At 49.1% G+C, this 26880-nt stretch overlaps 1 protein-coding gene across 1 annotated transcript in view; it reads left to right on the top strand.

The window, feature by feature from the left end:
* CAMTA1 (calmodulin binding transcription activator 1) overlaps positions 1-26880 on the top strand; it is a 1290304-nt gene that overhangs the window by 1177760 nt on the left and 85664 nt on the right. Inside the window, exons 9-10 of the mRNA XM_059716189.1 lie at positions 9448-9574; positions 11228-11362. Coding sequence (XP_059572172.1) covers positions 9448-9574; positions 11228-11362 — 262 coding nt within the window. The remainder of the gene's footprint in view (positions 1-9447; positions 9575-11227; positions 11363-26880) is intronic.

The following is a 26880-nucleotide window of genomic DNA, read 5'->3' on the forward strand; positions in this document are numbered from 1 at the left end:
GCAGATTAACTTTTGCCTGTCTGACCATTTGCCCTCAAAGATCACATCCAGATGAGCGTGGTCATAGTCTGTGGTGCCACATGCTGCACATTCAGCTGTACCCCGTGCTGCAGGGAAGCAGTGTGGGGTTTGTTATTTTATTGTTTGACCCTTGGATATCTATGGGTCAAAAAAATCTGTGCAGAAAACCAACCAGGGTGGCACCTGTGAGGGCAGTACACACCGCTCAAAACTGGAGCCTAGCCGGCCAGAGCTGCACTCCAGCTGCTGGCCAGGCTCTGAGCGGCAGGATCGCCGCTGCTGCAGCCCCAGGAGACCCCCATGACACCAGGTAAAGCTGCTGGGGCCAGCCCAGTGTTGACCCAAGCCTCCACTACCCCACCCAGGGTAACCTGCCACACACCAGAGGGTGTGTGGCACAGGTGTTCCCGGGGAACAACTAGTGGTGGCACAAGGTGTGCCACTGTTTCTTATCCCCGGGGAAACAAATGTCCACTCTTGTGTGGACACGGCCAAAGGGTTTAAACTCTCTCTGGGCCTTCCCAGCCCTCACTGTGCTCACTCCTCTCCCTTTGGCCCTAAGCGGCCCCCTTGCCTTCTCTTTGCAGTTGTTTCCAGTCCTCCAATGGTCCTAATCATAACAAAATATGGGTCTTTTGGGTACACACCCAAAAAACAATATGAACTCAAGTCTTCACCCCCTGGGTGAACTCACAACACAGAGAAGGCTTCTTCACTCTTGTTCACCATGGTTCCCCTTATTGAGACTCTAAATTCCACAGTAGCCTGCCTGGGAGCTCTTCACCTTTCCCAGACAGGGCTAGAGTCCCTCTTCTGGCCTGAGGGTGAAATGTTTATGCTAATAAATGCCTCCCCTTCTGATCAGGCAGTCCTGTCACTCAGCCTAAGCACAGCGGGTTTCTCACCAGTCCTTTCAGTCTTGCCAGCCGTCTCCCTTTTGCTACAGTCTCTGCTTGGTTCCAATCCACCTGTACCAGTGCTGCTAGGGATTGCAGGTACCCTGTTTCTTTTCCCTTGCTACCTGCCACACAGGACTTCTCCCGAGTGGCATTTTTGTCTGTCCTTTGAGGTGCGTTTCTTTTCCTGAGCTCTTACTACTTTGGGTCACAAAACCCTGCTTTTAAAGGCCTTGGCAGGTTTTGTTCATCTTGCAGCCTTTCCCTAGTAACAGGACAAAGGTTTCCTGTTACAGCATCCCAAAACCACACTTGCCTTTTGTGTGGCTGTATCACACTGCAGTCTCATATAAAGTTTGTGATCAGCCAAGACTACCAGGTCCTTCTTTATAGTCCTTTTTTCAGGTATCACCCATTTTGTATTTTGTTTTTTTATTATTCTTCCTGAGGTGTAACACCTTGTATTTGTCAGCATTGAACTTCATCCTATTAGGTTCAGCTGAGCTTTTCAATCTGTCAGGGCCCTTCTGAATTGTGCTCCTGTCCTCCAGTGTGTTCATAGTCCTTCCCAGTTTCATATCATCTGCAGACTTGCTCAGTAAGCTCTCTGCCAACATCCAGATCATTAATAAACATGTCAAACAGCACTGGGCCTAGGACAGACCCTTGTGGGACTCCACTCAAAAACCTTCTGCCATTTTGACATTGATCCATTTATAATGACCCATTTAGGACCCATTAGAAAGAGTCTGTTGCTGTCACACATTTCTGCCCAGGTAATGGAGCTCAGACAGCTCAGGGATTCCTGCACATTGTCACAAATGCCATCTGATAGTGTGTCTGAGGGCATTAGGGAAGGCTCCAAGGCTAGGTTCTGTGGAGGTTCCCTTGGCAATGGTAGAAGTTGGCAGTTTGCTCCTCATTGTATGCAGGTGTTTCTGATGTGACACAGACAGGTGTGCTGTGCAGTCCTTGCGCTGGGCCCCAAATACTCTGTTTGCCAGAACAGGCCCCTGATACCAGCCTTTCTGGTGTGATTTACACCTGTCCTTGTTCCTTTTCCTATCTCCTAGCTGCTGTAAACACGGCAGTAAAGTAGTCTGTACTGTGCATGTCACATCAACAGTAGTGTAGAAACAAATTTTCATTTTAAACTCTCAAAAGGATCAGAAAAGCTGCAAGACAAATTGTCTGCATCTCCTAAACAAGTTCTTCCTGTGGCCCTTGGGAACTCTTAGAACCTGGGGACACTTACATATGTTTGGGGGCAGGGCGGTGCCTTAATTAGACTGGCTCTAAGAGTCACTCTAATTAAAGCACCCACAGTGTCTCATGTATCAGCGTCCCCGTGCTTCAAAAATAGAGGCGGGAGAGCTTGAACTCTAGTTTGTTTGATGAGCTTTTTTTCAAGTGCTTCTGCCACCATTTTGAAGTGTGGGGATGCTGATACACGAGACACACAAGGCTACTGGAGCACAATAATTACCACACTCTGGGAGACTCAATTGAGTCTGCTATGACATGCTGGAATTGCAGGCCAATACAGGCACCCTGGGATGGCTGAGCACTTCTGCAGCTGCTTCAGTTCTGTTGCACCATATGGTCTGCAGTTCCTGCTTGTATGGAAGTGAGTTCTGGCATCTGGGAAAGCAGCTATACTTCTCTGCATGGCAATATTGTCCAGTTCAGCTGTAGCTCTGTATGATAGCAGAGGAGTAAGCAGTGCAGAGAGCCTGCTGCAGTCTAGGGCAGGTGACTTCCCATTTAAATAAACGGATTGGTCTCATTATTGTAGCTGAGTTAAAAATCCTCTGATATCTCTCTCTGCCATTCCAACATACACTAGCCCTCCTGGCACATCAGTCAAGGGCCTTGGTATGATCACTTGGAAAATGGCTGAAGTTGCCCTGGCTGGTTACTCTGGGAACCTGGAGAGCCAGGCAAATCCCTATGGGAACCATGTGCACACTGGGCATTCAGGGGGCATCAGGGCCTGTAACAAGGTTCAACTCCAGGGGTATGACTGCCACCCCTGGAGCCCCCTCAGCCCTTGTCTAGTCTGTCTCTCTTTGGGCACTCTCCCCTTCCCACCTGCTATGCTTTAATGAAATGTTACTTTCAGAAAAGGGAGGCTGCCCCATGGTTTCTTAAGTAAGATTTCCTTATGAGCTGCTCATTGCTCTAAGGGCTCGTTATGTGTATCCAACCACCCCTTTCACCACGTTCATGCCTCCATAGATGAAATTCAGTCCAGGTGATGTACCCCTCCTGGGATACAGGCTTCCAGCTCCAGTCCTCATCCCTCCTGGGCTAGGGTCTCCTTGGCCCTCTCAGATTTGCTAGCATCCTCTGGCTGTAACCCCTAGTCTTTGGCCCCTCTCTCTGGGCCCTGGCCCTGCTCCTAGGCCATTGGAGACTCCTGGGTTCCCCTGGCCTGGCCAGTCTCTGACTATGGCCCTCCTCACCCTTCAGCCCATCTCTGAACCCTGATCCGGCTCCTGCGCTAGTGAGACCTTTGGGCTCCCTGGCCCTGTTGACATTTGCCCCTCCTGGGCTATAGACCTCTGGGCTCCCTGGCCTTGCTGACACTGGCCCCCTCCTGAGTTACAAACATCTGGGCTCTCTGGTCCTCTGGCCCCTCTCTTCCTTCTAAACCTACTGGGATCTGCTTACCTCCCTTCCACAAACCACCAGAGTTGCTTACCCCCAGCTCAGATGTTACCCAGGAGCTCCTCTCCCCGTGGCTTTCAGGGCTAGACTCCTTAGCTAGCTCAGGTCCTGGGGTTATATGCTTCAAACCCGGCTCCCTTCTAGTCAGGTGACTGTCTAATTATCCACTGCCACACCTGCACCCTCCACACCTGCACCCTTGTAAAGTGACAGGCACACTAAGCACCCTCTCACAGGTCCCAACAGATGTTTCAGAACCTGCTCCACAGCAAAGATGAAGACCTTTGAAAAACACCAGAAGGTGGCGGCCCTGTGTCAGGGTAAGCTCTTGCTCCTTTTCAGCAATGAATTCTTTCTTTCCAAATTTCTCTCCACCCAAACTGACTTTGCAAAATCCATGAAGAAGACCGCCAAAGTGTCTGCCGTGGCAGGCCCAACAGCCAGAGGAACAAATATCAGAGACAAAATGAGAAGAATCTTCCCATCCAACGACATTTAGAGAGGGGAAAACACCAGTAACTGAGCTCCCATTTCCAGCCTTAGGCCCTCTGTTGCAGTTTGCCACCAGAGGGCAGCACCGGAGCAGTGAAAAAAGGTTTCTCTTTGGGAAATATACATAGTTATTATTAGTCTGAAGTCATGCAGAAGGCAGGGTAGATTTGCTAGCCTCCCTGCGCATCAGGTAACTTGGAGGAGGTTCTTTGCTTTCAGGGGGCTTTTTCTGATCCCTTCTGTGCTGGGTAGAGCTGGGGTATGCTTCCCAAATGGAGACACCGATGTCCAGCTTTGTTTCCCTGTTCAGCAGAATCCAGAGTCATTGGATTGCCAACAGAGTGGGTCATAAGTGCCTGGCCTTGACAGCAGGCAGCTGTGCACAGTCTACCCTAGAGGCAGGGCCTCTCTTGATCTTCTGCTAATATAAAGCAGCTACTGAGATCCTGCTTGTTGCTGTCTTACACCCAAAGCCAGGAAAGAGGGAAAAGTGCTAATCTGTCTGAGCTAGGACATGCTAGTATTGAGAGAGGAGATATCCAAGGAAAAGATTTCATGAATCCACGCATGTTACTGCACAGAAGCCTCAGCATGCTGCTCTGCTGGTCAGGGAGCAGGTTTTAGTTGTATAGGAAGCCTGGCAGCTTTCAGTTTTGCAGCAGTCCTTGTGTCATTTTCTTGCAAAGATGGCTGGCTTGCAGAATAAACCCTTTGGACGACTGATCATTTGAACACTCCAGAGCTGCTGATCTTCCTGAAACTTCAGACTTCCTAGGAAGCAAAGATCAAATTCAAATACCCCTGCACTTTCTTCTTGAGGCTGAGAATGTTTTGTGTACAAGAGCCTCAGATGTCCAAGCAACAGAAGACAGTTTCTGGTTCACACAACCCTGCTCTAAGCCATACTGGCATATAAGACAGCTGGAGTTGTTGGGGGTACTGTGTAAATGAGTGCCTTCATCTGTGCCTACAGAGCAGCCTTAGTGTACCTATTGTGGAGTACTTAGGCCCCAGGCTGCAATATGGAGCTCCAGCACAAACATGCAACCATATAACTCCCCCAAACAGCTTGTCACGGGTAAGGTGCTGGGTAAGCCATCCAACTGGAAGGATGTACAGCTGCATCACTTTCACTAGCACTTAGCTAAAGCATGCCCATCTGAGCCACCTCAAAGAAAAATGCTGTGTTGTATGCTGAAAAGTATTGTTTTTCCAAACCTGACTCTGGTCCAGTCTGCCTGGCCTTCATAACAAAGTCTGCACTTGATGGGCTTGCACTGGGATCCATGGGAGCTCTGCTGGCCAGACATGTCCCTTGGATAGATCTGACTGCCCAGCTCTTAGATGCAGTGAATGCCTCTTGCAATGCACTAATTGGCCACTGGATGTAGGGCTGTGCGAAACAGCACCATTTTGTTTCGACTTCTGTTTTGCCATTTCGAAGGGACAGTGTTTTGTTTTGCTGTTTCAAAGCACTGTTCCATTTCATTTTGTTGAAACTTTTTCGCTGTTTCAACACTGTTTCGATGTGTTTAAACATTTTGCCCATAGGCTATAATGAGAAATCATGAAAATGCCTATAACTTTGTCATTTCACGCCTGATTTGGATGAACATTGCAGGGATGGTAGCTCCTTCTAAGGGCATGAAGTCTGCCAAGTTTCAAGGAGATAGGTGCAGGGGGGTTTTGAAACTGCACCTCAAACTGTTCAAAGCAAAACTCGTATCACTTGCTGGCAGTGGCAGCATGCTGCCTTCCCGCACGCAAATCTGGGGGCCCGCTTCCCCTGGGAGGAGTCCAGCACAGTCCCACAGCCCTCCCGGGGGGCACAGGCCCCCAGATCTGTGTGCAGGATGACAGCAGGCTGCTACTGCTGGCTGGGGCCAGCACCAGTGCTGGGTTCTTCCCAGCGCTCAGTGCGGGCTGCGCTGGGGAGATTTGGGTGCTGGCGCTGGCCCCAGTTGGCAGCAGCAGCATGCTATCATAGCATGCTCTGAGCTGGTGATTCCAGAGCTTTAAAAGCCACCAAACAAACCTTGCACTCACTGGCTCTGGCAGCAATGACGGGCCTCTGGGGGCTCATGGCAGAGCCCCGCAGGGTAGCGGGGATCACCCACCCCACCTGGCACCTGCGTGGCAGCTGCCCCATGGCGCAGGTGCAGCATGGCTTGGCGGGATGCTGCATGCTGTGCATGAGCTGGGGTGGATCCACCTGTAAGCCAGAGCACCCAGTTTAATTCCCCAGGTGTCTGATCATTCCCTCAGCTCTTCCCGGGGGGGCGCAGGCCCCCAGATTTGTGCACAGGATTTCAGGGGAAATAGCCCAGAGCCACTGCCATCAGCAGCTGGCAGCAGCAGCCTGCTGTCATCCCACATCATCAAGGGGCTTGTGCCCCTTGGGAACAGCTGGAGGAAGCAATTGGAGAGCTGGAGGAAAGATCGGGGAGCTGGGAATCGAATCCGGAACTGGGGAAATGTTCAGGGACCCGAACATTCCTCTAGCTTCCAGTTCAATTCCCCATCCCCCAGCTCAATTCTTCAGCCCCTGGTTCACTTCCCCCAGCTCTTCCTGGGGGGTACAGGCCCCCAATCTGCATGCCAGGTTTTAGCAGGCTGCCGCTGCAGGCTGGGGCCAGTGGTAGCACCGCAGTCTTCCCAGTGCTTGGCACGAGCTGAGCAGAGTGGCTGCCGCTGGCCCCAATCTGCAGCAGCAGCCTGCTGAAACCCCGCACGCAGATCAGGGGCCTGCCTGCCCTCCCCCCCCAGGAATAGCTGGGGAAAGTGATCAGAGAGCTGGGGAATTGAACTGAGAGTTAGATATCAATATTAGAGAAGTCCTTCCCCCTCTTCCCCTCTCCCTCTTCTTAGTTTCTGTTAGCTGCAAGCAAGCCTAGTTTTGAAACTTTCAAAATGTTTTGATACCCTCGTTTTGTTTAATTTTGATTTCGCTGTTTCGAGGTCGAAACAGCTTTGAAATGAAACGTCCATCAACATTTCAAACAACCCTAACTGGATGTCACTGTCACTGCTTGCAAGTGGAGCTGAACCTTGCCATTGCTTGATAGCACAGTGAATTGGACTCAGCAAACAGGATCTGTGTATGGTGAGTCCTGGATGGGGGCTGGTGCCGTAGGCACATTTTCAGTCCTGCTGGGACAGGTGGTAGAATTCTTTTGCCTCTCTACTTTCCTTCCCTGTCCCCTGCTCCAGCCACCTCACTTCTACTGACACCAGGTGTATTCTTTTCATGCCAGAATACACTTGAGGGTTACTGAGCCTGGGATGGGAAAGTAGGGCCTGTGATGGGCCAATATGGGGTACTCCTGTGTTGAGCCACCCACTTCACTGCACCCAACTACCTTCCAGGCTCCAAGTGCCTCCCTGGGGGCACTTTACGTCTGGCCGACCCCCTTCCTAGAGCCCACCTGCAAGCCTGGGGGTAATGCTGCCACCACCCAGTCTGGAATGATCATGGACCTGTGCCCTCTGGGAAACACACATCTAGTAGTCCTTGAGGGTACTTGACCAACTACAAGAACTCGGGGAGCAGCCCTCAGTCTGAAGCACAAATAGTGGTCTCCCTTAGTCAGCCGAACCAAGGGAACCCCGAGGCATAATCTAGACCCTCTCCCAATAAGTCTCCCACATTAGGTACAAAGGAGAACTTTATTGGTTACAAGGAGTGGTCTGGAATCGGGTACAGGGTAGAGCAATATCAGAGAAAAATACCTTAGAGCAAACGGTGGCATGGTAGCCTTTGATCATGCATCTGAGTCACTGCAAACTATATATCTAGTTAGATCTCAGGTAGCTTACTCATAAATATCATCCAGAGGCAGATGGAGATTCCCTCTGGAGGCAAACAGTTCATTGATCATAAGTTTTGAGAGAGAGAGAATTTCAGATGGTCCAACTTTTCTCATGAGTTTTCATTATGGCTACTGCTCCTCATCCTGGGCAGTCCTTGACTTATATAGCCCTTATGACCTCATTTACCTGATCCAATGAAGGCCAGCAACTGTTGGCTGCCAGCCAACCAATTTGAAATGCATCACTGGTTGCTGGGTAGACTGGCAGGGTCTTTAGCCCCCTTCCTTGAGATCCTTCTTCACTCTTCTCTTTGTCCGCTTTCCTCTTCCTGTCTTTGGTCTCGAAGCGGTGTCTCGAAGCCAGAACTCCTTTCCATAGTTCATCAGCCGTCAATTTATTGAAGAAACTGCTTCACCTGCTTTATTGTACAGTCACTCTGCATGGAGCAGAAATATAACAATATGTCTGCAGTGCCCATGCTAGGTTTGTAGCAGTCGTTCCCAGTCATGTTGGCATTACTTAGAACAATAGGGAGTTTAAGCCCCCTGCCCAGGTGTGGCCAGTCACATAGGCAGAGGAAGCAGGTTTCCCCCCTCCCTCAGGAATGTATCCAGCTCAGGTTACAACTCAGGATTACCTGGAGAGATGGGGCAGAGGTGCCTGCCCTTTGCAGTGACCATGGTAACCAAATTGTCAGATAACAGAGTTTGGGGAGAGACAGAGATGGTATTCTGCCACAGGGCCATGCCGTGTACTCACCAAAGACCTTGCAATCCCCATAGCACTGAGAGTTCTGGGTAGCATGTTTGCCATTAGTCCTTTCTGCTGAACTCCACATTCAGAGACCTAGAAATCTGGTGCTGCAAATCTAGAAAAAACCCACAGTATTCCCTGGAGAGACAGTCAAACAGAACAGACTCCCAAGTCGGGAGGTGGATTTTTGTGTCTTAACTTTCAGATTGTAACTCTTGGTTCACAAAGCTTCTTGCAGGGAAGTTACCTTTGGGTTTATGAAATGTTGGCACTGGTGCTGGCTGCTACAACACCTATGATGAGAGGGACTGGTCCCATCACATAACCTCTGGGCACCTTCCCCAGTTGGCCACTTGTTCTTTCTTTCTTTCTGCAGGCAAGCTGCTGTCAGAGTGCAACAATGGATGTCCCTGGGGGCAGGCTGGTAGGGCAGGGCTGAATTGGGCCCAAGGTAGTGCAATACAGTGCCAAGCTGTACGTGCTGGAGAGGGGCTAGGAGGCGGAAGGGCAGGAAGGGGGCCTGGTGTAAGTTTTCAAAGGCCTCAGAGCTCTGTGGATACCACGCTACAAAGGCTTAAGGCCATGGAAGGGCAGCATTGCCCAAGAGCAGTGTCTATGGCAGAGGACTTTTCTGGTGGCTGGGCAACACTACTGAGAGCAAAAACTGTTCATCAGCTTGGTGCAAGGATACTGCTTCCCTGCTTTGGTGCTCTTCTTCTTCTGGCCCCAAGTTCCAAGGCAAGTGCATGTGCACCCAGGGAGGGCTCCTTTTGTAATGCTGTGTCCTCTCTTCCTTCCCTTGCAGGGGGGAGTGAAAGTCCTGATCACTGGCCCATGGCAAGAGGCTAACAGTAACTACAGCTGTCTGTTTGATCAGATCTCAGTGCCTGCATCTTTAATACAGCCAGGGGTGCTGCGCTGCTACTGCCCAGGTAAGGAACACCCCTCTCACATGCAGAGGCTGCTCCCTGAAGACCACCTGTGCCAGCAGGGCAGTGAGCATTGGCCAGCCATGTTCCACATTCTTTACCATTTTCTGAGGCTCAGGGACAGTCGTGTGGCATCTCAGGCCATGAGCTGAATGCTGAGCATGCATGTGGGCGCCACAGTCATATACCATCATGCAGCAGTCAACCAAGCCCAGAGTGTGCTTGTAGGGCTTAATGACATGAACTGAAGAGATGGCTGATGCTTGCCGGTGTAGTAGGGTGGGAGTAATGGGAAGTACGCATGGGTCCCACTGAAAGGCAGCAGCTCTGCCAAGATCCCTCTGAGCCAATATTCCAGGTAGTCCTTCTTATGCATGGGATTTGCCTGGTTCCACCTGCAGGAAACTTACACTACTGAGCTATCACAACTGGGCAGAGCAGGCAGCAGCTGGCTGAGAGCATAATGAGAGCACTGAGCACAGTTATGCTCTTCTGGCTCTGGCGAGCCCTGCTGGTACGTTGTATGCCACACTGACAGTGATGGAGGTAGCCTCTGCTCCTATGATGGGATAGGATGGGGAGCTTGGTGGCAGGGGTTGTACTCAGGGAATGGTGGGGCCAGTAGCACCTTGTGTGCTTGACCCTTGCAGAAGATCCTCCAAGAATGGCCCATTTGGCCCAGGGATGAGCGAGGACCCAGCAACAAGCCCCAGGATGTTGGCAATGGAGCTGCCTTGCCTTTGGTACATCTGCTGCTATAGGTCAACAGATAGGTGGGCAGGCACATGGACCAATCCCACAAGAAAGACTTCCACCGTTACCCCAAAAGACTCTGTTTAGTTATTTCCATCTGTAAATCCTTTGAGAAGGAGCTGCTGTTTCACCCATCTGGGGTCTAGTATTGGCCTGCGGCTCTTTCCCTTTGGCTTCATTCTTGCAATAGTGTTTATTTTACAAGTCCATCCCAGGCTTCAGTGGGGGCAGATAATTGAGAAGTTTGTGAGCTTCATAGCTCACAAAGATGTTCCCACATAGGAACCAGCAAGCATTTACTGACCAGTGTGATCACTAATGAATGATTAAGTTTGTACTGGCTTGTTTTGCAATCAGTCAGCCCACTATGCATTAGTATAGGGAACCACCAAGTAAGAAGGTACCAACAGATGCAGCCTCTGCAGGGATCCAGGCTGTGTCACTGCATCTCTCTTAATGTTATCTGGAGGTCAAAAGGTGGCAGGAACCTTTAGGAAAACTCCAGTTGGTGATGGCTTCTGGATTGGCAATGGCTAACACTTAGGAGGATACTTTGCATCTTCAAAGCATTGGAGCTTAGTATTTGGCTTGATGTGCATAAAAAATAACTTCATGGTGGTTCCAGAAGAATGAATCCTGAGTTGTCTGATCTTTTAAGGCTGGTCTTGGCCCTCTGCCAACAGTCTATCAGTTTAGTTTAGCAGCTTCTGGGATGCCCCCATGGTTAAAATGCTGATCATGCATCTCTGATTTTCCACCTGTCTAGGCAGAGAAGTACTTTGTTCTGAAAAGCCTGCTCCGTACTCACCCTGTCCCTTGGTAGGGGAGATGATCTGGAGAGAGAGCCACTTTGTGCCTTCCTGCAGCAAGCCCTATGTTCTGATGCCTGTTCTCTGTTCCTAGCTCATGACACCGGACTTGTGACCCTGCAAGTTGCTTTCAACAATCAGATCATCTCCAACTCGGTGGTGTTTGAATATAAAGCCAGAGCTCTGCCAACCCTGCCTTCCTCCCAGCATGACTGGCTCTCTCTGGACGGTAAGTGCCACATGTCTTGCCATGCTTGCGGGGGCCCAGGCACCATGGGCTGCAGCAAGCCCTTTCATGTGCAGCAGGCCAGCCCCAGCCATGCTCAGGGCTGGCTGTTCTCCTTGGGTCATTCCACTTGAGAGACCTCTTGGGGAAACATCTTGCTTACACTTTGGTGTGAACACAAGTCTGAGCTGTGTGACCTGTGGCCTCAACTCTGCCCTGTTTGCTGAGGAGGAAAGAAAGAGAGACCTGGAAATCTGACTTTGCTGCTTGAGGGCCAACCTCCACCTCACCCACTTTCTCTGCTGTTAGTACACCTGACTCCAGCTAGGATGGGAAATGGCTTACCAGTCTCTTTGGCCCCTTCCAAAGTTGGAAAAACATACATTTAACTAAACAAAACACTGACAGAACAATGGTGAGGCAGTGCCCAGATGGAACCCCTGTGAGCAAAGGGCCAGTCTAGGCCTGCCAGTGCTGTATGTAGTACAGATGGTGTCCAAACCTCTGTTTACTTGCTATGATCTGTTCAAGGGAGCAGGCAATGCTGGTGCCAGTGTCTGAGTCCAGTTCTCATGGCAACTTGTGAGATTCAAAGATGCTGAGGAAAAAGCCAGGTCCAAGGTTACCTCTATTATTGCCAATAACAGTGGGGGCACAGATTTCACTCTTCAGGTCCATCTGGCAGTTCTGTGTTGCTCAAAATTTCTTCTAATGAAAGGCTGGGTCCTGTAGGCTGGGGCTGGAAGAAGTTCAGTGCAGGCCCAGATCCTTTTGTACCCAGGTTTTGGTGTGTGTAGTCTAGGAGCACCAAGATATTGCACACAGCTAGGAGGAGCTCTGAGAGAACTGTTCAAGCAAGCAGAAAGGTTTACAGCTGTCTAAGTTGACCCAGAGAACAGCAGTTCCACTGGCTGGTTTCAGATATTTGTGCACGGTATTGGCTGATGAAGTTGATTGGGTTTTCTCTTTGGTTAAGCATTAGGCAAGCTGCCAGTGTTAATAAATTGGAAGCCACTCATTTTCTCTCCTGTCTGTGATTGACAAAATTATGTGCCTTCTACCTAAGGCCTTGGGGGCCCATGGAAAATAGCTTATTTGTGTTAGCAGCTGTGACAGTCCAGAAAGGGACCTACATTACCCTTTTTTGCCTGCACATTACAAAGCTGACTGTGTAGCAGGTCCTAGTCCAAGAGCAATTGTGATGTCCCTTGGTGTCCCAGTAACTCCTGTTCCACTCCAGGTCCTTGGGTACCCTTTCTTTTCTAACTCATCTGCCATGCCTTGATGGAATTTATAGTATTAGAGGAGGCTGCCTCAGTCCTTCAACTGTATTGTGCTGCATGTGCTCAACTGGAACCACTCTTGACCTCGATTTAGTGGCAGTAAATCACCTTAGAGGCATTAATCGTGTCTTCCAGCTTCCGTAGCCATACCCATGCCTCCCAGGTGTCGCTCAGCATTGATTTGGAGGGTACAGACACTGTCCAGCCCAGCAGACTATGCCTTCCCCTCTCCTCAGAGACACTTGGCAGCTCATTTTATTTCCATTTTATTGTCCCTGGCTTGCATGGTGTGACCCTGGTATTTGCTGTTAACAGCTAATGCCTGGTGGTTTTTATCCTGACTGTCACAGGCCAGCTGGGCACTGTGAGTGTATCAATTTTATCACAGGCCAACTGGGCTGTTTGATTCAGTTTCGGATTGAGGAGGCAAAGTTGGGAGTGAAATAAAGGCAAATTTATTATAGCTTACACACACACAACAGTTAACAGAAAGATAAATGCGATAAGCAGATAATGCAATATTAAAGAGCTAATAGTAAATAATAACAACAGATAATAACAACAGATAGATAGATCAATCTGTCACAAGCCAACTGGGCACTGTGAGGGTATTAGCCACTTGCATGTTCAAAACAACAGATAGACAGACATGGGTTGGCAATTTATCGATAGTCCCTCAATGCCAGGTGCACGCCAAGTGATTCCAGCAAAGTCAGGTGTCCCCGTTTGACACTCTCAGAGGGATTACCGGGGAAGGTCCCTTGATCAGGATCTGATCCTCACTCACACCGGGAGTCTGGGGTCTGGGCGTGGAACAGAAATGACCGTTCTGTTCCCTCCTTCCTGCTGTTTACCTGATGCACGTGCTTTTTATACCTAGTCTTATGTTAATCTGTTGGCCTCAGGGCCACTCACAACGTTGCCCTATAGCTGTTACCCTATGGGATTGAAAGGTGTTAAAATTATCATAAAAGGTTACTACCCAGACTAGGGTTTGTCCAATGAGCAAATTATGATGCAGCAACTTTAGGTTTGAAATTGACATTGTTCCACCCCCTTTTAGGCTTCATTTGAATATGCTTTCTTGGGATATGCTTTCTCAGAATGTGTTGGGTGTGCCAAGCAATTAGATCCAGTTTTTATCGCTAAGGCTGAACCCTGAGCAAAAAACCGTTGGGTCTCCTAATCTTACAGTTACAGCTTCGCCTATGGGGCCCAGTCAGTTCCACGAACAGTTAAGTTATCATTTTGGTTAAACTTATGACAGACAAGTTACATTTGCAGCTTACAAACTTACAAGCTTATATTAACTAATATTACCTGTTTAGGCAAAATACCAAATGCCTCCAAGAAGCACATATTTATTGGTTATTAATCCCTCTGGTTCTGGCTGTTACACCTGACCCAGGGAGAGACTGTGCCAGCAAGCTGCTGTGTGAAAGCCCTTCTGGGTAGGAGTGGGATTGTGAGGGGGACATGCAGTTTATGCCTCCAAGGACACTCAGAGCAACAGGGCAGGATCTCCTTTTTTTTTATTGTTTCTTGGCACCTGAAGTCTCAAGCATGGGCCGGCGTGGGCTTGTGAATGAGCAGCATGTTCAGGGCAGGTGAACCTCTAGACAATGACAGGAGTATGGATAGCTAAGAGGCTTCCCTGGCCATCAGGCTGCTCAGAGATCAGGGGCACCTGTGTCCAGCACCCTACCCTCTCTCTCCCTTCCCCTCCCCTCCCTCCAAGTACCCCCACAAGGGCCAGCCCTGATGGTGGGAATGATTGGGAAGGCCCTGGTGGGTTTGTTCCCCAGGGCTAAGTACACACAGTCGAAAAGCCTGAGTCTAAACTGCAAAGTTTAAAGTGAAACAGTAGAGAGCAGACATTTACTTTTGATTCAGGAAATGCAGCCACATGCCTGTAGTGGCTCAGGCCAGAAGCTGGGGGCTGCTAGAGCACACCTCTCTGGCCAGCATGAGCTCTGTGTGCGCTTCCTCCTCCTGCTGCCCCGAGGTCTCCGGGATTTGCAGTCCAAAATTACAGCAGCAGGACTCTGCAGGGTTGCCCATCACTTCTTCTTCCTGTTTCCAGGTGCTTCTGGGATTTGTAGTCCTCAGTTACAGCCACCAGTAAGTTTGAGTGGGGGAAGAGGTGTTTAACTCCCCTCCCTAGCCCCAGATCCCAGCCAGGGTTTGCTGGGGGGGGGTGGAGCAGGCAGGGGAGGGCAGTCTTCCTCCCCTCCCCCTGCAGACTGGGCTGCATCCCCAGCCAGGCTTGCCCTCCCCAACCCCCTTGTCAGCCAGCCCTCACTGCTCCAGCTAAGTAGCAGAGGGGCGGGGCCAGCTCTGCTCTCTGGAGCAGCCAGCACAGCCAAACTCAGGGCTGCAAAGCATGCTGGGGGACTGTGATTTAACTTGAACTAGGAAGGGGTCTGGGACAGAAGTTTCATAAACTGGCTTGACTCAAATTGGTTAAGTCTGATACTACGTTCAGCCAGGTTTATCTTAAACCAGTTTCAACTATTTTGAAACTGATTTATGTGCACTGAGTTTCTGTTCTGTTACAGCAGGGGTTGTCAACCAGGGGTACGCATACCCCTGGTGGTACTTGGGAAGGCCCTAGGGGATATGCATGGGTGGGCAGGGACAGAATGCTACCACCCACCACTCTGTGCCACCACCTCCCAGGAGCAAGGCTGAGGGGGGTGGGGGGGCCAAAAGCAGTGGCACCCCTCTGTGGGCCACACGGGTGCCGCCCAGCCAGCCAGACACCGGGGAGGGGGGCTTGCACATGGCAGCCGCTGCTGCCACCCCTGCCCCACAACCGCTCCACGCCCAGCTATTGCGGATACACTTATTAAAAAAGGTTGAAAACCCCTGTGTTACAGGTTTAAATCAATTTCTGATTATTTAAACTGGTTTGTGTGTCCTTAGCCCAGGAGTGCTAAAAAGAGATTCCTGTTCTGGCCAGGTGGGACAATGCTGTTGTGTCACCTCTGATATTCCTTGCTCCATGATCGCTGTATCATCATACACTAAGTAAATACCTCTGATATTAGTATGAGTCCTTGCCTGCAGGAAATGCTCAGTTCATAGGCTGTTGGGAAATCCTGCCTTGCCAAGCAGAGTCAGTGCCAGCTTTTGCTGGAAGCTCAGTCAACAGCCATTCACCATCTCTTCCTCACAGCCAGAGGGGGAGGACAGAGGTAGAAATCCTGGTCATGTAGTTCCCTGGTCTGCTTGTGGATTCTGGGGCAGGAAGTATGGAAAATGGCCAGAGAGACTGCAGATGCAGTTTTTTGTCCGGGTAGCTGGTTGCTGAGCCCAGGCTGCAGGTTAGAGGGTAAATGCTCAATTAGAACTCATTATGAAGTGTAAATGTGTGTGATGTGGTGGTGAGAGGAGGAGGAGGAGCGGAACTGCAGCACAGAACAAACTAGGACATTGCTAACAGCAAATTAGAAAAAGGACAGCTGCAATGCAGAGGCCCTTCAGGGGAAAAGATTGAATAATTATACAAACCATAGCTTATCAGAGGCCTCTGCCTTCATGTACTGTGCTCCAAATGCAGCAGAACATCAGTGTATTTAAAGGGCCAGCACGTTTTCCCAGGGCTTATGACAGCAAGCAAACACTGACTTACTCAAATAAGGGATAAATCTGTGTGAATTGATTCCATGGATAGAACAAATCTATGATTTCTTCTATGTGTTCTTTCTTCATTTACCTTAATAGCACTGCTGTCAATCTACTTGGTCTGTGGAAGGAAGAGATTTTGAAGAGAACTGGTAACCTGGTACTCTTCACTGAATTTTAAAATCCTATTTGATTTTTCAGACAAATGCAGAGGAGAGTTTTGGTTGCACAACAGTATTTTAGGCCCTTTTAGACTTCAGCTGCAGCAGCTGCTGGGGTCTCGGAGGCGAGGGTAGAGAAGGCCGAGTTAATAAAAACCTCTCACACCCCAAGCAACTCAGCAAAGGGACAATTAGTTTCCAACTTAAATTTAGGCAAGCATCTTGGTTGTGAGTAATTATTCCCAACAAGCATCCCTTGCTGTCAGCTTCATAACAACCAAACTATCAGATATCACTGTCAGAAGTGACTATCAGATTTCTTTCTCCTAAACATCCAGTGTTTATCTTGATTAAATCTAGGGAGAAAAAGGACAGCTTTACCCAGAGTCTATTGTCACTGTGCAGTCCTGTGGATACCTGCAAACTAACATTGACTGCTTTTCTCTTGAAGAAAGTGACTTCTGGCCTGTGTCACAAACCAGAACCTGACAATCAAAATGGTTCTGTGATTTGCTCTTGCTGATTTGTTCCTCACTACCATACATGGCACACTGACACTACCACATGGGCATTCAATAAACAGCAAACTTGCAGCCTGCTCATCAGTGGGCACAGTAAGAGCTCAAACAGGAAATTAAACATATGGACAGAGCTTTGCTGGGGCCATCCCCATCAGTGATTTGCTGAAACTGAAAATACGGATGAAGGTGCAGCTCCTGTATCAGGTTCAGCCTAAATGGGTTGTTAGCAGAGAGAAACCTCTGCATGTGGAAGTTAAAATCCCACTGCCAGCACTGAAAGAAATTGAACACAGATAGCTTCCTACTACACCTACTTGTTAGTAGACCCAGAAGACCCAGTAATAGTGCTCTGGCTAGGCAGGAGAGGGGCTGGGCCAACCCTGCTCTGCTCCAGCAGACAGCACTACCTACGGCTGCAAAGCATCTGGAATGCTGGGGAACTCTGGTTTAACTTAAACCAGGATGGGTCTGGGACAGACATTGCATAAACCGGTTTGATCCAAATCACTTAAGTCAGATACAACATTCAACCAGGTTTATCGCAAACCAGTTTCAGCCATTTTCAGACTGGTTTATGTGCACTGAATGTCTGTTCTGTTACAGGTTTTAACCAGCTTCTTATCACTTAAGCCGGCTTATGTGTAATGTCTGTCATCCAACATGGTGCAAATTCTGCAAAAGCAGAGTGTGCAGGCCCATACCTTTCTCTCCCTGTCTTGTCTATATATGGTGCTCGTCGCTATAATATCAACGTGGCTCCCGAGTACTTAAAAAGAAGGTGCAGAAACCGCATATCCCCTTGCTCCTTCACAACTCTAGGAACAAACTGTTTGTCCCACCACTATATTGGTGAAGTCCAAATGGGTCAGGGGCTTCTCCCTGAAATAGCAATGCAGCAAGATGACAACACTTGTTTAGATACCAATACTGAGAACTCCCTCATGCAGGTGTTTTGCAAGGCCATGTCTTGGTCCAGCATATTGTTGCCCCAGCCCTCCAGGTTTACAGTGCCAATGCTTTCTTTTCACACTGTGTGCTACCATTCAACATGTCCTAGACAGCTCTGGTGTGTATAGCTTGCCCATGTCTAAGGTTAACAGCAGTACCTGTGAAACAATACAGTTTTTCAGTGCATTTTTTGCAGTGCATGAGGCAGTTTTCTTCATCATGACTGTAACATTGGCAAAGATCAAGACTAGCAAGGATTTTTGGACTGCCAGACCCCTTTCCTACAGTCTGTGGTGTCAGCCTCAGGACTGAAATATCTAATGCCCAGATTATGCAGAGAGAATTTAATTAATGAGTTCTGTCTTTTCAGAGGAGGCCAGTGCTGCTATAGGCTGACATAGGGCTGTTTGAGCTAAGCAGAATTATAGAATGCATGTGCACCCCTAGCAACAGCAAAATGCAGCTGAGGATGAGTAAATGGGCACGCTTCTTTCCCCCAAGCCATAGCTGTCCAGAATCTCTGGCCACAGGAGACTGTGGCAGAAGCTGGCTGCTGCAGGCTGTCACTCACATGGTGCACATATGAGGCAAAGTGCTAGAGTTCCAACAGGAAGGGAGTGTGATAGAAGTTTGGAGACCAGTGTTGTCAGGGGTGTGAAGTGCTAGGGATCCATGCACTGGGGCAATACCATCTTCAGGTTCTGTGCCAAGGACAAGACCCCCTGCAGGCGCCTTAACAGGGAATGGCTCCCCAGAGGCCCTTTCTTTCCTGTCTCAAATTGAGACAAAAAGTTGAAACCTCAAAAAACCTATGTGAACCCAGAATCTAAGACCAGCCTGGATCAGAGGAGTTGAAAGCTTGCAGTGCAGTAAGTTCTGAAGAAGCTTCTTTCAGTTTTGGCCTTTTTAATCTACTTTTATATAAACAATTTACAGTTTCACAAAGAACCATGGACAAAGCTGGCACGTTGCTTTGAAGATGCTGTTATCCCATCTCCAAATACTCTTTGTCCAGAGCATTTTCCCATTGGGTGTTTCTGGACTACTCATCACTTGCCAAGGGTTTTGCAGCAGGAAATGAGCATTTCCCAACCTCCTGCCTAGCATGAATCTGTAGCCCCACTGAGTGGGGAGGGCTGGGGGAGCCCCACATTCCTGCACCTTGAGCACCTTGAAGAGATGACAGATGAGCTGCTTCTCATAACCTGGGAAGTGGAAGCAGGGAATGAGCTTTTGGGTTTCTCTTGCTAGGAACTTGTTGCTTTGGGATGACCACATGGAGGGAGGTTTCTCAGGAGGCATGTGGCAGGGTGTCAATCTTCAGATTACATCAACCTGCACCCTACCCCTCACATGTACACACATGCAGGTACACACATCTGCATGTAGCAGGCATGTCTTCTTCACCCTCAAATCCTTCACCTTCAAATCCCCATATAGTCTCAGACATGGCACCTGCCTTGTTAACACCAAGGCAGATCTTCCAGCCTTTGCTTCCCATCCAGTCATTTAAGTCATTATACTTTTTGAAAAAAGGTGAAACCCCTTCTCTCCTCCACAGGGCAGTTCTCCTTTGATCCCAATCTCTTCTGATAGGTACAACAGTCTCTTTACCATCCTCCACTGAGCTCTGACATTCATCAAACATCCCTGCTAACTGGAAAGCCAGCATGTGCCTCTCTCCCCACCAAGTTCACTTCTCATTTGCTTCCTGCAGAGAAGTTCCATTAGGAAAGAAAAGATGTTTTGAGTTGGAAGACAGAGACAGTTCTAATGAGCTGACAAAAGACAGATTAGAGGGATCTGTGATGAGGGTGCCTGGGGGAAACCATGGGTGTGACTCTCATGAGAAGCCTGCTGCATTTCAATCAGTGTGTGTTATGGAGATGGTCTTTCCTTTTGCGTTGGCATATCTCCAACCCATGGTACAAGTGACTGCTTTTCCCCCTGATGCTGCCATCTGAAGTGAGAGACAGACAGTGCAGCTGGAGCAGGTGGGGACAAGTGTAAAGTTGTCCAGGGGAAACCAGACAGGATCTTACACTAACTGGCAGGCAGCACAACACTCAATTTGCTAGGAGCTGGAAGGCAGGGGGGGCATAACCAATACCTTGGCTGCATGGCACTGAGCCATACCATGGGCAGAGAATAGTAGAGTCTCACTACAAGTTACATGGCATCATAAGAGATTTCTCTGGTGCTGCAGCCTTTGAAAGGAGCCTGTGTTTTCCAGCAGTTAAACAAGGAACAGGAATTAAGGATACCTGGGCTAGATTCAATACAGGCTGGAAGTGTGATGGATGTAGGGGATGGTAGGGATTGTTGACGATGACAGTGTCATCCTGTTGCCCTATTCTTCCAAGGGACAGGTCTGTGACAGGGATGGCTCTGCTGGGCAGTAGCAGTATCCCAGTGGCCTGCTACCCTGCCCCACTCCAGCTCCTCCATATTACTGCTTGGTGTTTCACCTGCCATACCTTGCTGGAATAAATACTCCCATGAGAGGCATTCCAAGCCTGGGAGTGGTATTTTTATTTACAGAACAACCTTGGTCTGCAGTTATCTTACTAGAACAGCAAGTCCCACAGAGCTTGACCAGTTCCAGCTACAGACCAACTACTGGGCCTAAATTGTCTCAGGGCTTTAATAGCTGCACCCATGCCTCACAGGCCTCAATAGGCTGAAGTTATTCTTTTGAGTCCCTGGCTCCTCCCTTCATATTGGTCTCAACCTCAACACTCTCAGTCTTGGCCTACTTACTCTGGTTGCTACTTTCACCCCCAGGCCCTCTTATTCTGGCCTGTGTTTCTTGGCAGCAGCTGCCTTGCTGGGGTTTTAAGCCCCATAGTCTAGGTTTTAGCCCCCTGGTATTCTGACTTTATAGGGTCAAACTTATTCTTCCTCTCTCTCTCTCTTGGCCCTCTCAGCCCTTACTCCTCTGTCTCTTTCTCTGGCCCCAGGCCTAAAAGGGGTTTCAGCTCACAGGGAGTTCTAAGGAATCTACTGTGTGACTTCCATGCCTCCCCTCACAGCCATTTCCAATCCTCCAGTATTTACTGATCTAACCACAATGAAATACAGCCTTCCCAGGTACACACAAAACAAAGCACAACATAAATTTAAATTTCCATCCTTCTGCATCAACACAGAGGAAAAAGGAAAAATTTCTCAAACCTTGCACCCAGGGCTTTCCTTACTATGCTTCCAGGTACCACAGTGGTCTGTCTAGGGCTCTTGTATATTTGGGTGAGCCTTTTATTCCAGTAAGACACTTCCCTTGTGGCCAGCAGACCTATTGCCCAGCCTGAGCACAGGGGTTTCTCATTAATCCTTTCAGCCCTGCCTGCTGTATCTGCCCCTTGGCTGTAATCTTTGCTTAATTCAGTCTGCCTGGGGCAGGGTTACTGACAATTGCAGGCACTTTCTCTCTCTTCTCCCTTTGCTGTTTGCCAGGCAGGACTTCTCCCTAGTTGAATTTTTGTCTGCTCTCACAGCTGTATTTGTTCTCCCTTGAGCCCTCATCCCCCTAAGCCACAAAAACCCTGTTCTTAAAGGACCCCTGCTGGTTCTGTTTGCCCCACTGCTTTCTGCTAGTAACAGGGCAAGAGTTCCCTGTTACAAGGCCCTGTAGTTAACTCAGACCCTAGGTATAAATGCACCCAGTCCCAGATGGGCAGAGGGGGAGGCAGCCTGCTATCTGCCAAAGAGCCCCTTTTGAAAGCAGGCCTCACAAGGCAGACGGTGGCCTTTACCTTCAGGGCTGGTCACTGTTTATTCAGTGTTTGCATCCTTCACATAGCCAGTGCTTTAAGGGAAAGAGCAGCAGCTGCTCCTTTTACTGCTACAATGAAGTAAAGAGGCTGACAGGGAACTAAATGGCCTTCCAAGGGCCACAACAAGACTAAGAGGAATCATAACAACCACATAGAGCAGAACGCTAGTTCTGTGGCTGAGGATGGAGGGCAGGACCTGGTCCAAGGGCATCCTGCTGTGCAATCCCTTCCTCATCATGCAGTGAAGGGAGAGTAGGCCCCTGGTAAAAGAAGCATGTCAACCCCTGTGCATGCAGAGGGCAATGCAGGACTGGCAGCCCTAGAATTTCACTGACTTATGGGTGAACAGACTGGGGCTGTCAGCGATCTCCTTCAGCAGAAGGTTGGTGCTGGTTTTGGCTAAGCGATTCCCTTGATTCATGGGCAGTGGGGAGCTGGGGTGTGTGTCTCCTGCTCCAGATAAGGGATACTCATCCCACTGGGGAGTTCTGTTCTGGGCATCAGGCAGTGCTGTTGGGCTGGGGAGAGGTTGAAGCAGAGCAGCAAAAATGACTAAGTGGGTAAAGAGAAGGGACTGTTCAGAGAGAGTACTGGGGCATTAGGTCCATAGCACTACTCGGTCTGGTGACAGCTGAGGGACATGCCCTGAGAATCTGCAAGTGACAGGGAAACCAGTAGTGCAGACCTTAAGAGTGTAACTGAAATAATGGTTTGAAGTGGAGCAAGGAACGGTTAGGCTAAGAACCGGGGAAGCCAGACCTAATGGTTGGGTTTGTCGGAGTTTTCAATAATTTTTTAAAAGGAGCAGTAGAAAACCAATGCTTATCTCAAAGTCATGGCATGCATGCTTGGCAGACATCTCTGCCTTAGTCCCTGGGCACAGGTCTGGGCAGGGATTCCTGCTGCATTCTGTTCTGGGGCTCTGCTATCATGACAAATGACCTATGATTTGACTGCCTGAACTGTTCCCTAACCCCAGCGTGCTCAGCTCCATACTCCTGCGATCTTTATGTAAGGAAGCCACCCCATTCCTATTCTTTCTAGGGCATACATAGCATCTATGATCTGTCTGATCCTCACTGAAACAGGCAGTTGCTTTTGACCCATTATAATCCTCCTCAGTTTGTCTGGCTGTATACAAAATCCACAGCTTGCTTAATTTCTAAACCAGCATTTAGAGTAAAAGATTTGTGTGTGTGTTTCCTCTTGTGTCTTTTGACTTTTATGCAAGAAGGATGTTCCTCATAGGAACTGACATATTTTCTGTAAATGATGCCGTTCATTATGGAGCCACTGCTAGCTGTGGTCTGGGACACTGTGATGCATAAATGGTATTAAGTCTTAAACTGTACCTTTATGTTTTTCTGCCTTTCTTTTTGTATTCTTGTCTTATGTTGGGTCAGTCCATTTGGATATGTGGTCCGTTTTGTTTGTGTTTCTGATTCAATCTGTAACTGTTTCTATTTAGTTAGTGATCTTTTGAGTCAGTTTGCACGGGGAGGCTATTTTTGGAAGCCTGTACCATCTATATTACAATAGATGGTTGCTTTGACTGAGTGTTCTGAATTGTCTTTTTTTCTATTGTTATCACAAGGGCTATTTGGCAGTGTTGAGGCAGAGAGTGCTGTATTTCACTCTAGATTCTGGATTTCATCTGGTAAGCTTGTCTTACCATAGGCAGACATTTGATTTCCTCTGGAGCGTTTGTATTTATGCTCTGACTCATGACTAAACTATCCCTCTCTACTTAGAGAGGAGTTTTTTTTGCTGGTGCTGATAGCACTTGCCTAATCCTTATTGGTGGTTCCCTTTTGGATTATCTCATATGCTGCACATCACCTTCCTTGGAATGTGCATGGGGAAGCTTCACTCAATAAGAGAGCTACTAATATACATCACCTCTGCACCACAAACTCAGTCCCCCTGCTACTAAAGTCAGAGGGAATTATGGCATTGACATCTCTGGGAGCAGGCTGAACTCCAGAGCACTAAGGAGGATGCACCTAACACAAAAGCCTGATGGATTTCATCAAATGTAAGTGTGTCTGGCTGCACCCGTGAATATAAATGTTTGGTGGGTGCAGGTGAGCAGAAAGGATTGTAACGTGTTGTTATTTTTAAAGCACTGCAGATATTTTCACCTCCTGTTTATGAATCATTTTCACTCATTTGAGCATGTCATGTACATGCAAATTATGAGAAATTATATGGTAAGAATTACCAACAGAACCTTCCTCTAGACAGCTAGTGAATCTCAGGCAGTCTGCATGCTGGAGGCAAAAAAGGCAGGGCTGGAGAAATGAGGGAAGAAGTTGGATTTTGTGCAGTTGAAACAGAAGGGTGCCAGCAGCCCTACTTCTAGAATATATCCATAAGGCAGAGGCTGTGGACTCTACTTGTGGGACAGCAGGACAATAGAGTGCTTTTATGGGGCTCAGCAGCTCATGGTATGTATAATTCCTTGTAGAAGATATCCAGGGGTTCTGTTTACACTAACACCAAAGGTCCTAATTAGCCTCATTGACCGAGTGGACGAGCATGGTTAAGGCTATTCAAGTTCAGTAGCCAGCAGCACACAAAGGAATGATGTGGCTGACATTAGCCCTGGATGCCTTTGATTCCCCAGCCTGCATGGCCAGGCACCTGCTAGGGGTACAACTGAAGCACAGCACACCTCTGGATCTGTAGCAAAAGTGCTCTGCCCCATGGCCTCTTCTCCACTGCAAGGAGGTTGTGGCAAGTCCACAAAGGCAGCCTTGTTCTTATTTAAAGGTTAAATAAAGGAGGCTGCCCTGAGGCCTTAAAGTGAGCCATTATAGGTAAAAATCACCACCCTGTCCTTCCTGGACCCCACTAGTCTTGATCCAACCTTCAGGACTGATAGACTTCCCTGACTATGCCCCTGTAACCCTAAGGGCAATTACATGGCTCCATTTCTTCCCTACACCACAGCCTCATGAGTGTAGTGAGGGGCCCAGGAAGGGGCTAAGTAGAAAGTACATGAGATGGCACTATGGAATCATGATGCCGTTTGGTGTACTTTCTACTTAGCCCCTTTCTGGTCTCCTTCTTACACTCAGCCCCTCTCTCCGGGCCCCAGTCACCTCTATGTTCAGCTCATCTCTGGGCTCCGGGACCCTCAGGTCATACACACAACTACTTCCTTAGCTCTCAGACTCTTGGTCCCACACTCAGTCCCCTCCCAGGGCCCATGGAACCCCTGGTGCAATCTCTGGGTCCCTCCTTAGGCCCTAGTCCCACAGACAGCCTCTTTTCTCCAGGCTCAGGGACCCTCTAGTCTACCTCCTACCCTTTCTCTGGGCTCTTGGACTCTTCAGCTTGGCTCATAGCCTCTCTTGGACTCATGGACCTTCTGCTCTGACTGCTGGCCTTTCTCTGAGCTCATGGGCCTGCTGGTCCAAGTCTTAGTCCTTCACTGTGCTTGTGGGACTCCTCCTGTGCCCCGCTCTCTGTTGGGCCTGACTCTCAGCCCTTCCTGGGTACCAGTTCTCACGGTAGGCCTGGAATCAGTGCTAGCAGGATTCCAGACTAAACCACCGGTATACTAAATAAAAGTATTTCAGCTCTCTAGTAAGCAATCCAACTCTTAGTTTGGTTGGTCTTTCACTGTCCAGGTAAGCTTCCTCTGCTCCCAGGATTGTAGTGGTTTACCCCATTCACTGCAACCTTAGGAGCCCTGCTGCTGTGTTACCAGGAGCCCCTCAGTGCATGGCTCCTAGGGCTGAAGTGCCTGGCAAACTGATGTCTTAGTCTTATATAGCTCCAGCCCCTGCTGGTGAGGTGCCTCTCCAATCAGCCCACTCTGCCATCTGCAAGCCTCCTCTCTGGCTGCTTGCACCATTAAAAGGGCAGGTGCACCCTGGTGCCCTGCCACGGAGGTACTCTGAAAACATCCTGCCTGTGCTGGCAACTACGGGAATTTGTTAAAAAACTCCTTATTGTGCTCAACCCCATTGTTGGTTGGTAGAAGCAGTAGCCCAGCAGGACAGCACCGGTGTAGACATGGTGGGCACCTTGTTGTCCTGGGTCAGTGGCCCAATTAGTAGACACACTGGAGGCATCTCCACAAGTGGGAATGTGTGTTTCCCCAGAGACAAACAGCATCAACATAATATGTGCTGTGCTGCTACTGCTTGTTCCCAGGAACTCCTCCCCACCCCACCACCCCCACCTGTACACGCATGCTGTGGCACACGGCATGTTGCCCTGGGTGGGGTAGGGGAGGCTGGGACTGGCCCCAGCCTCCCCTACTGGCCCCAGCAGCCTTACCTGGGGTCTTGGGGGCCTCTGAGGGATGCAGCCACAGCAATCTGGCAGCATGGAGTCTGGCAGGCAGCCAGAGCGTGTCTCCAGCTGACCACACTCTGGTTTCCAGGGGCGCACGCTGGCACTACATGTGCCACCCAACTTTTTTTAAGGCACAGATTGACACCGGGATCTCCTGCATGTGTGGCATGTGTGGTGCAGAATGCTTGCAGGATGCCTGTATGGGTGGCATGTGCACAGCACTGCAGATGGGTCTGCGGCACCACATATTGCACATCTGCGTTCATCTGGACATGCCCCCTGGTGCTACAGCCTTTGACCATAAGCTTGAGAGAACAGGATGTGAACCCAACAGAGGGCTGGAAGGTTCCAGGACTTTATCTTCTCCTCCTGATTCAAGTTGCTTATCTCCCAGGAGCAGGCTGGCTTTGTACAGTGCACAGTACAGTCCTGACCCAAGCCACTATAATAATAATAATAAAAAAATCCTCCTCCAATTTTTTCCAGAGTTTCTAAAGACATGACTTAGTGGGCTTGGCTTGGGACAAGGTCTCCAGCCTTTGGAGGAGAGGGTACTGGATGGCTCTTCCCAGATGAGAAGAGGTTGCTGGTTGGAAAAGTCTGACAGCTCCTCAATCTCTGAATTTTGCAAAAGTTATTGCAAGTTTCCAGGCTAAAAATAAGTCTCTTTATTACATGTTTGAAGACAAGACCAGCCACTTACTTTTTATAAAGCTGAAACAACCTCCTCATTAGCTGTGTTTGGCTGAATTAAATGGTTTTCTCTACTCTTAGTGGCGTCTCCTACTAATAACTCTAATATCATAGAAAGCTGCCATATGCTGGGGGCCTGTAGACACAGGGTGAATCATCCTTTTCATAAAGGGGGGGGGGGGGCGGGGGGTGCTGGATGAGTCATCT

Source organism: Alligator mississippiensis, chromosome 13 (assembly GCF_030867095.1).
Source record: "Alligator mississippiensis isolate rAllMis1 chromosome 13, rAllMis1, whole genome shotgun sequence".
Classification (NCBI taxonomy): Eukaryota; Metazoa; Chordata; order Crocodylia; family Alligatoridae; genus Alligator; species Alligator mississippiensis.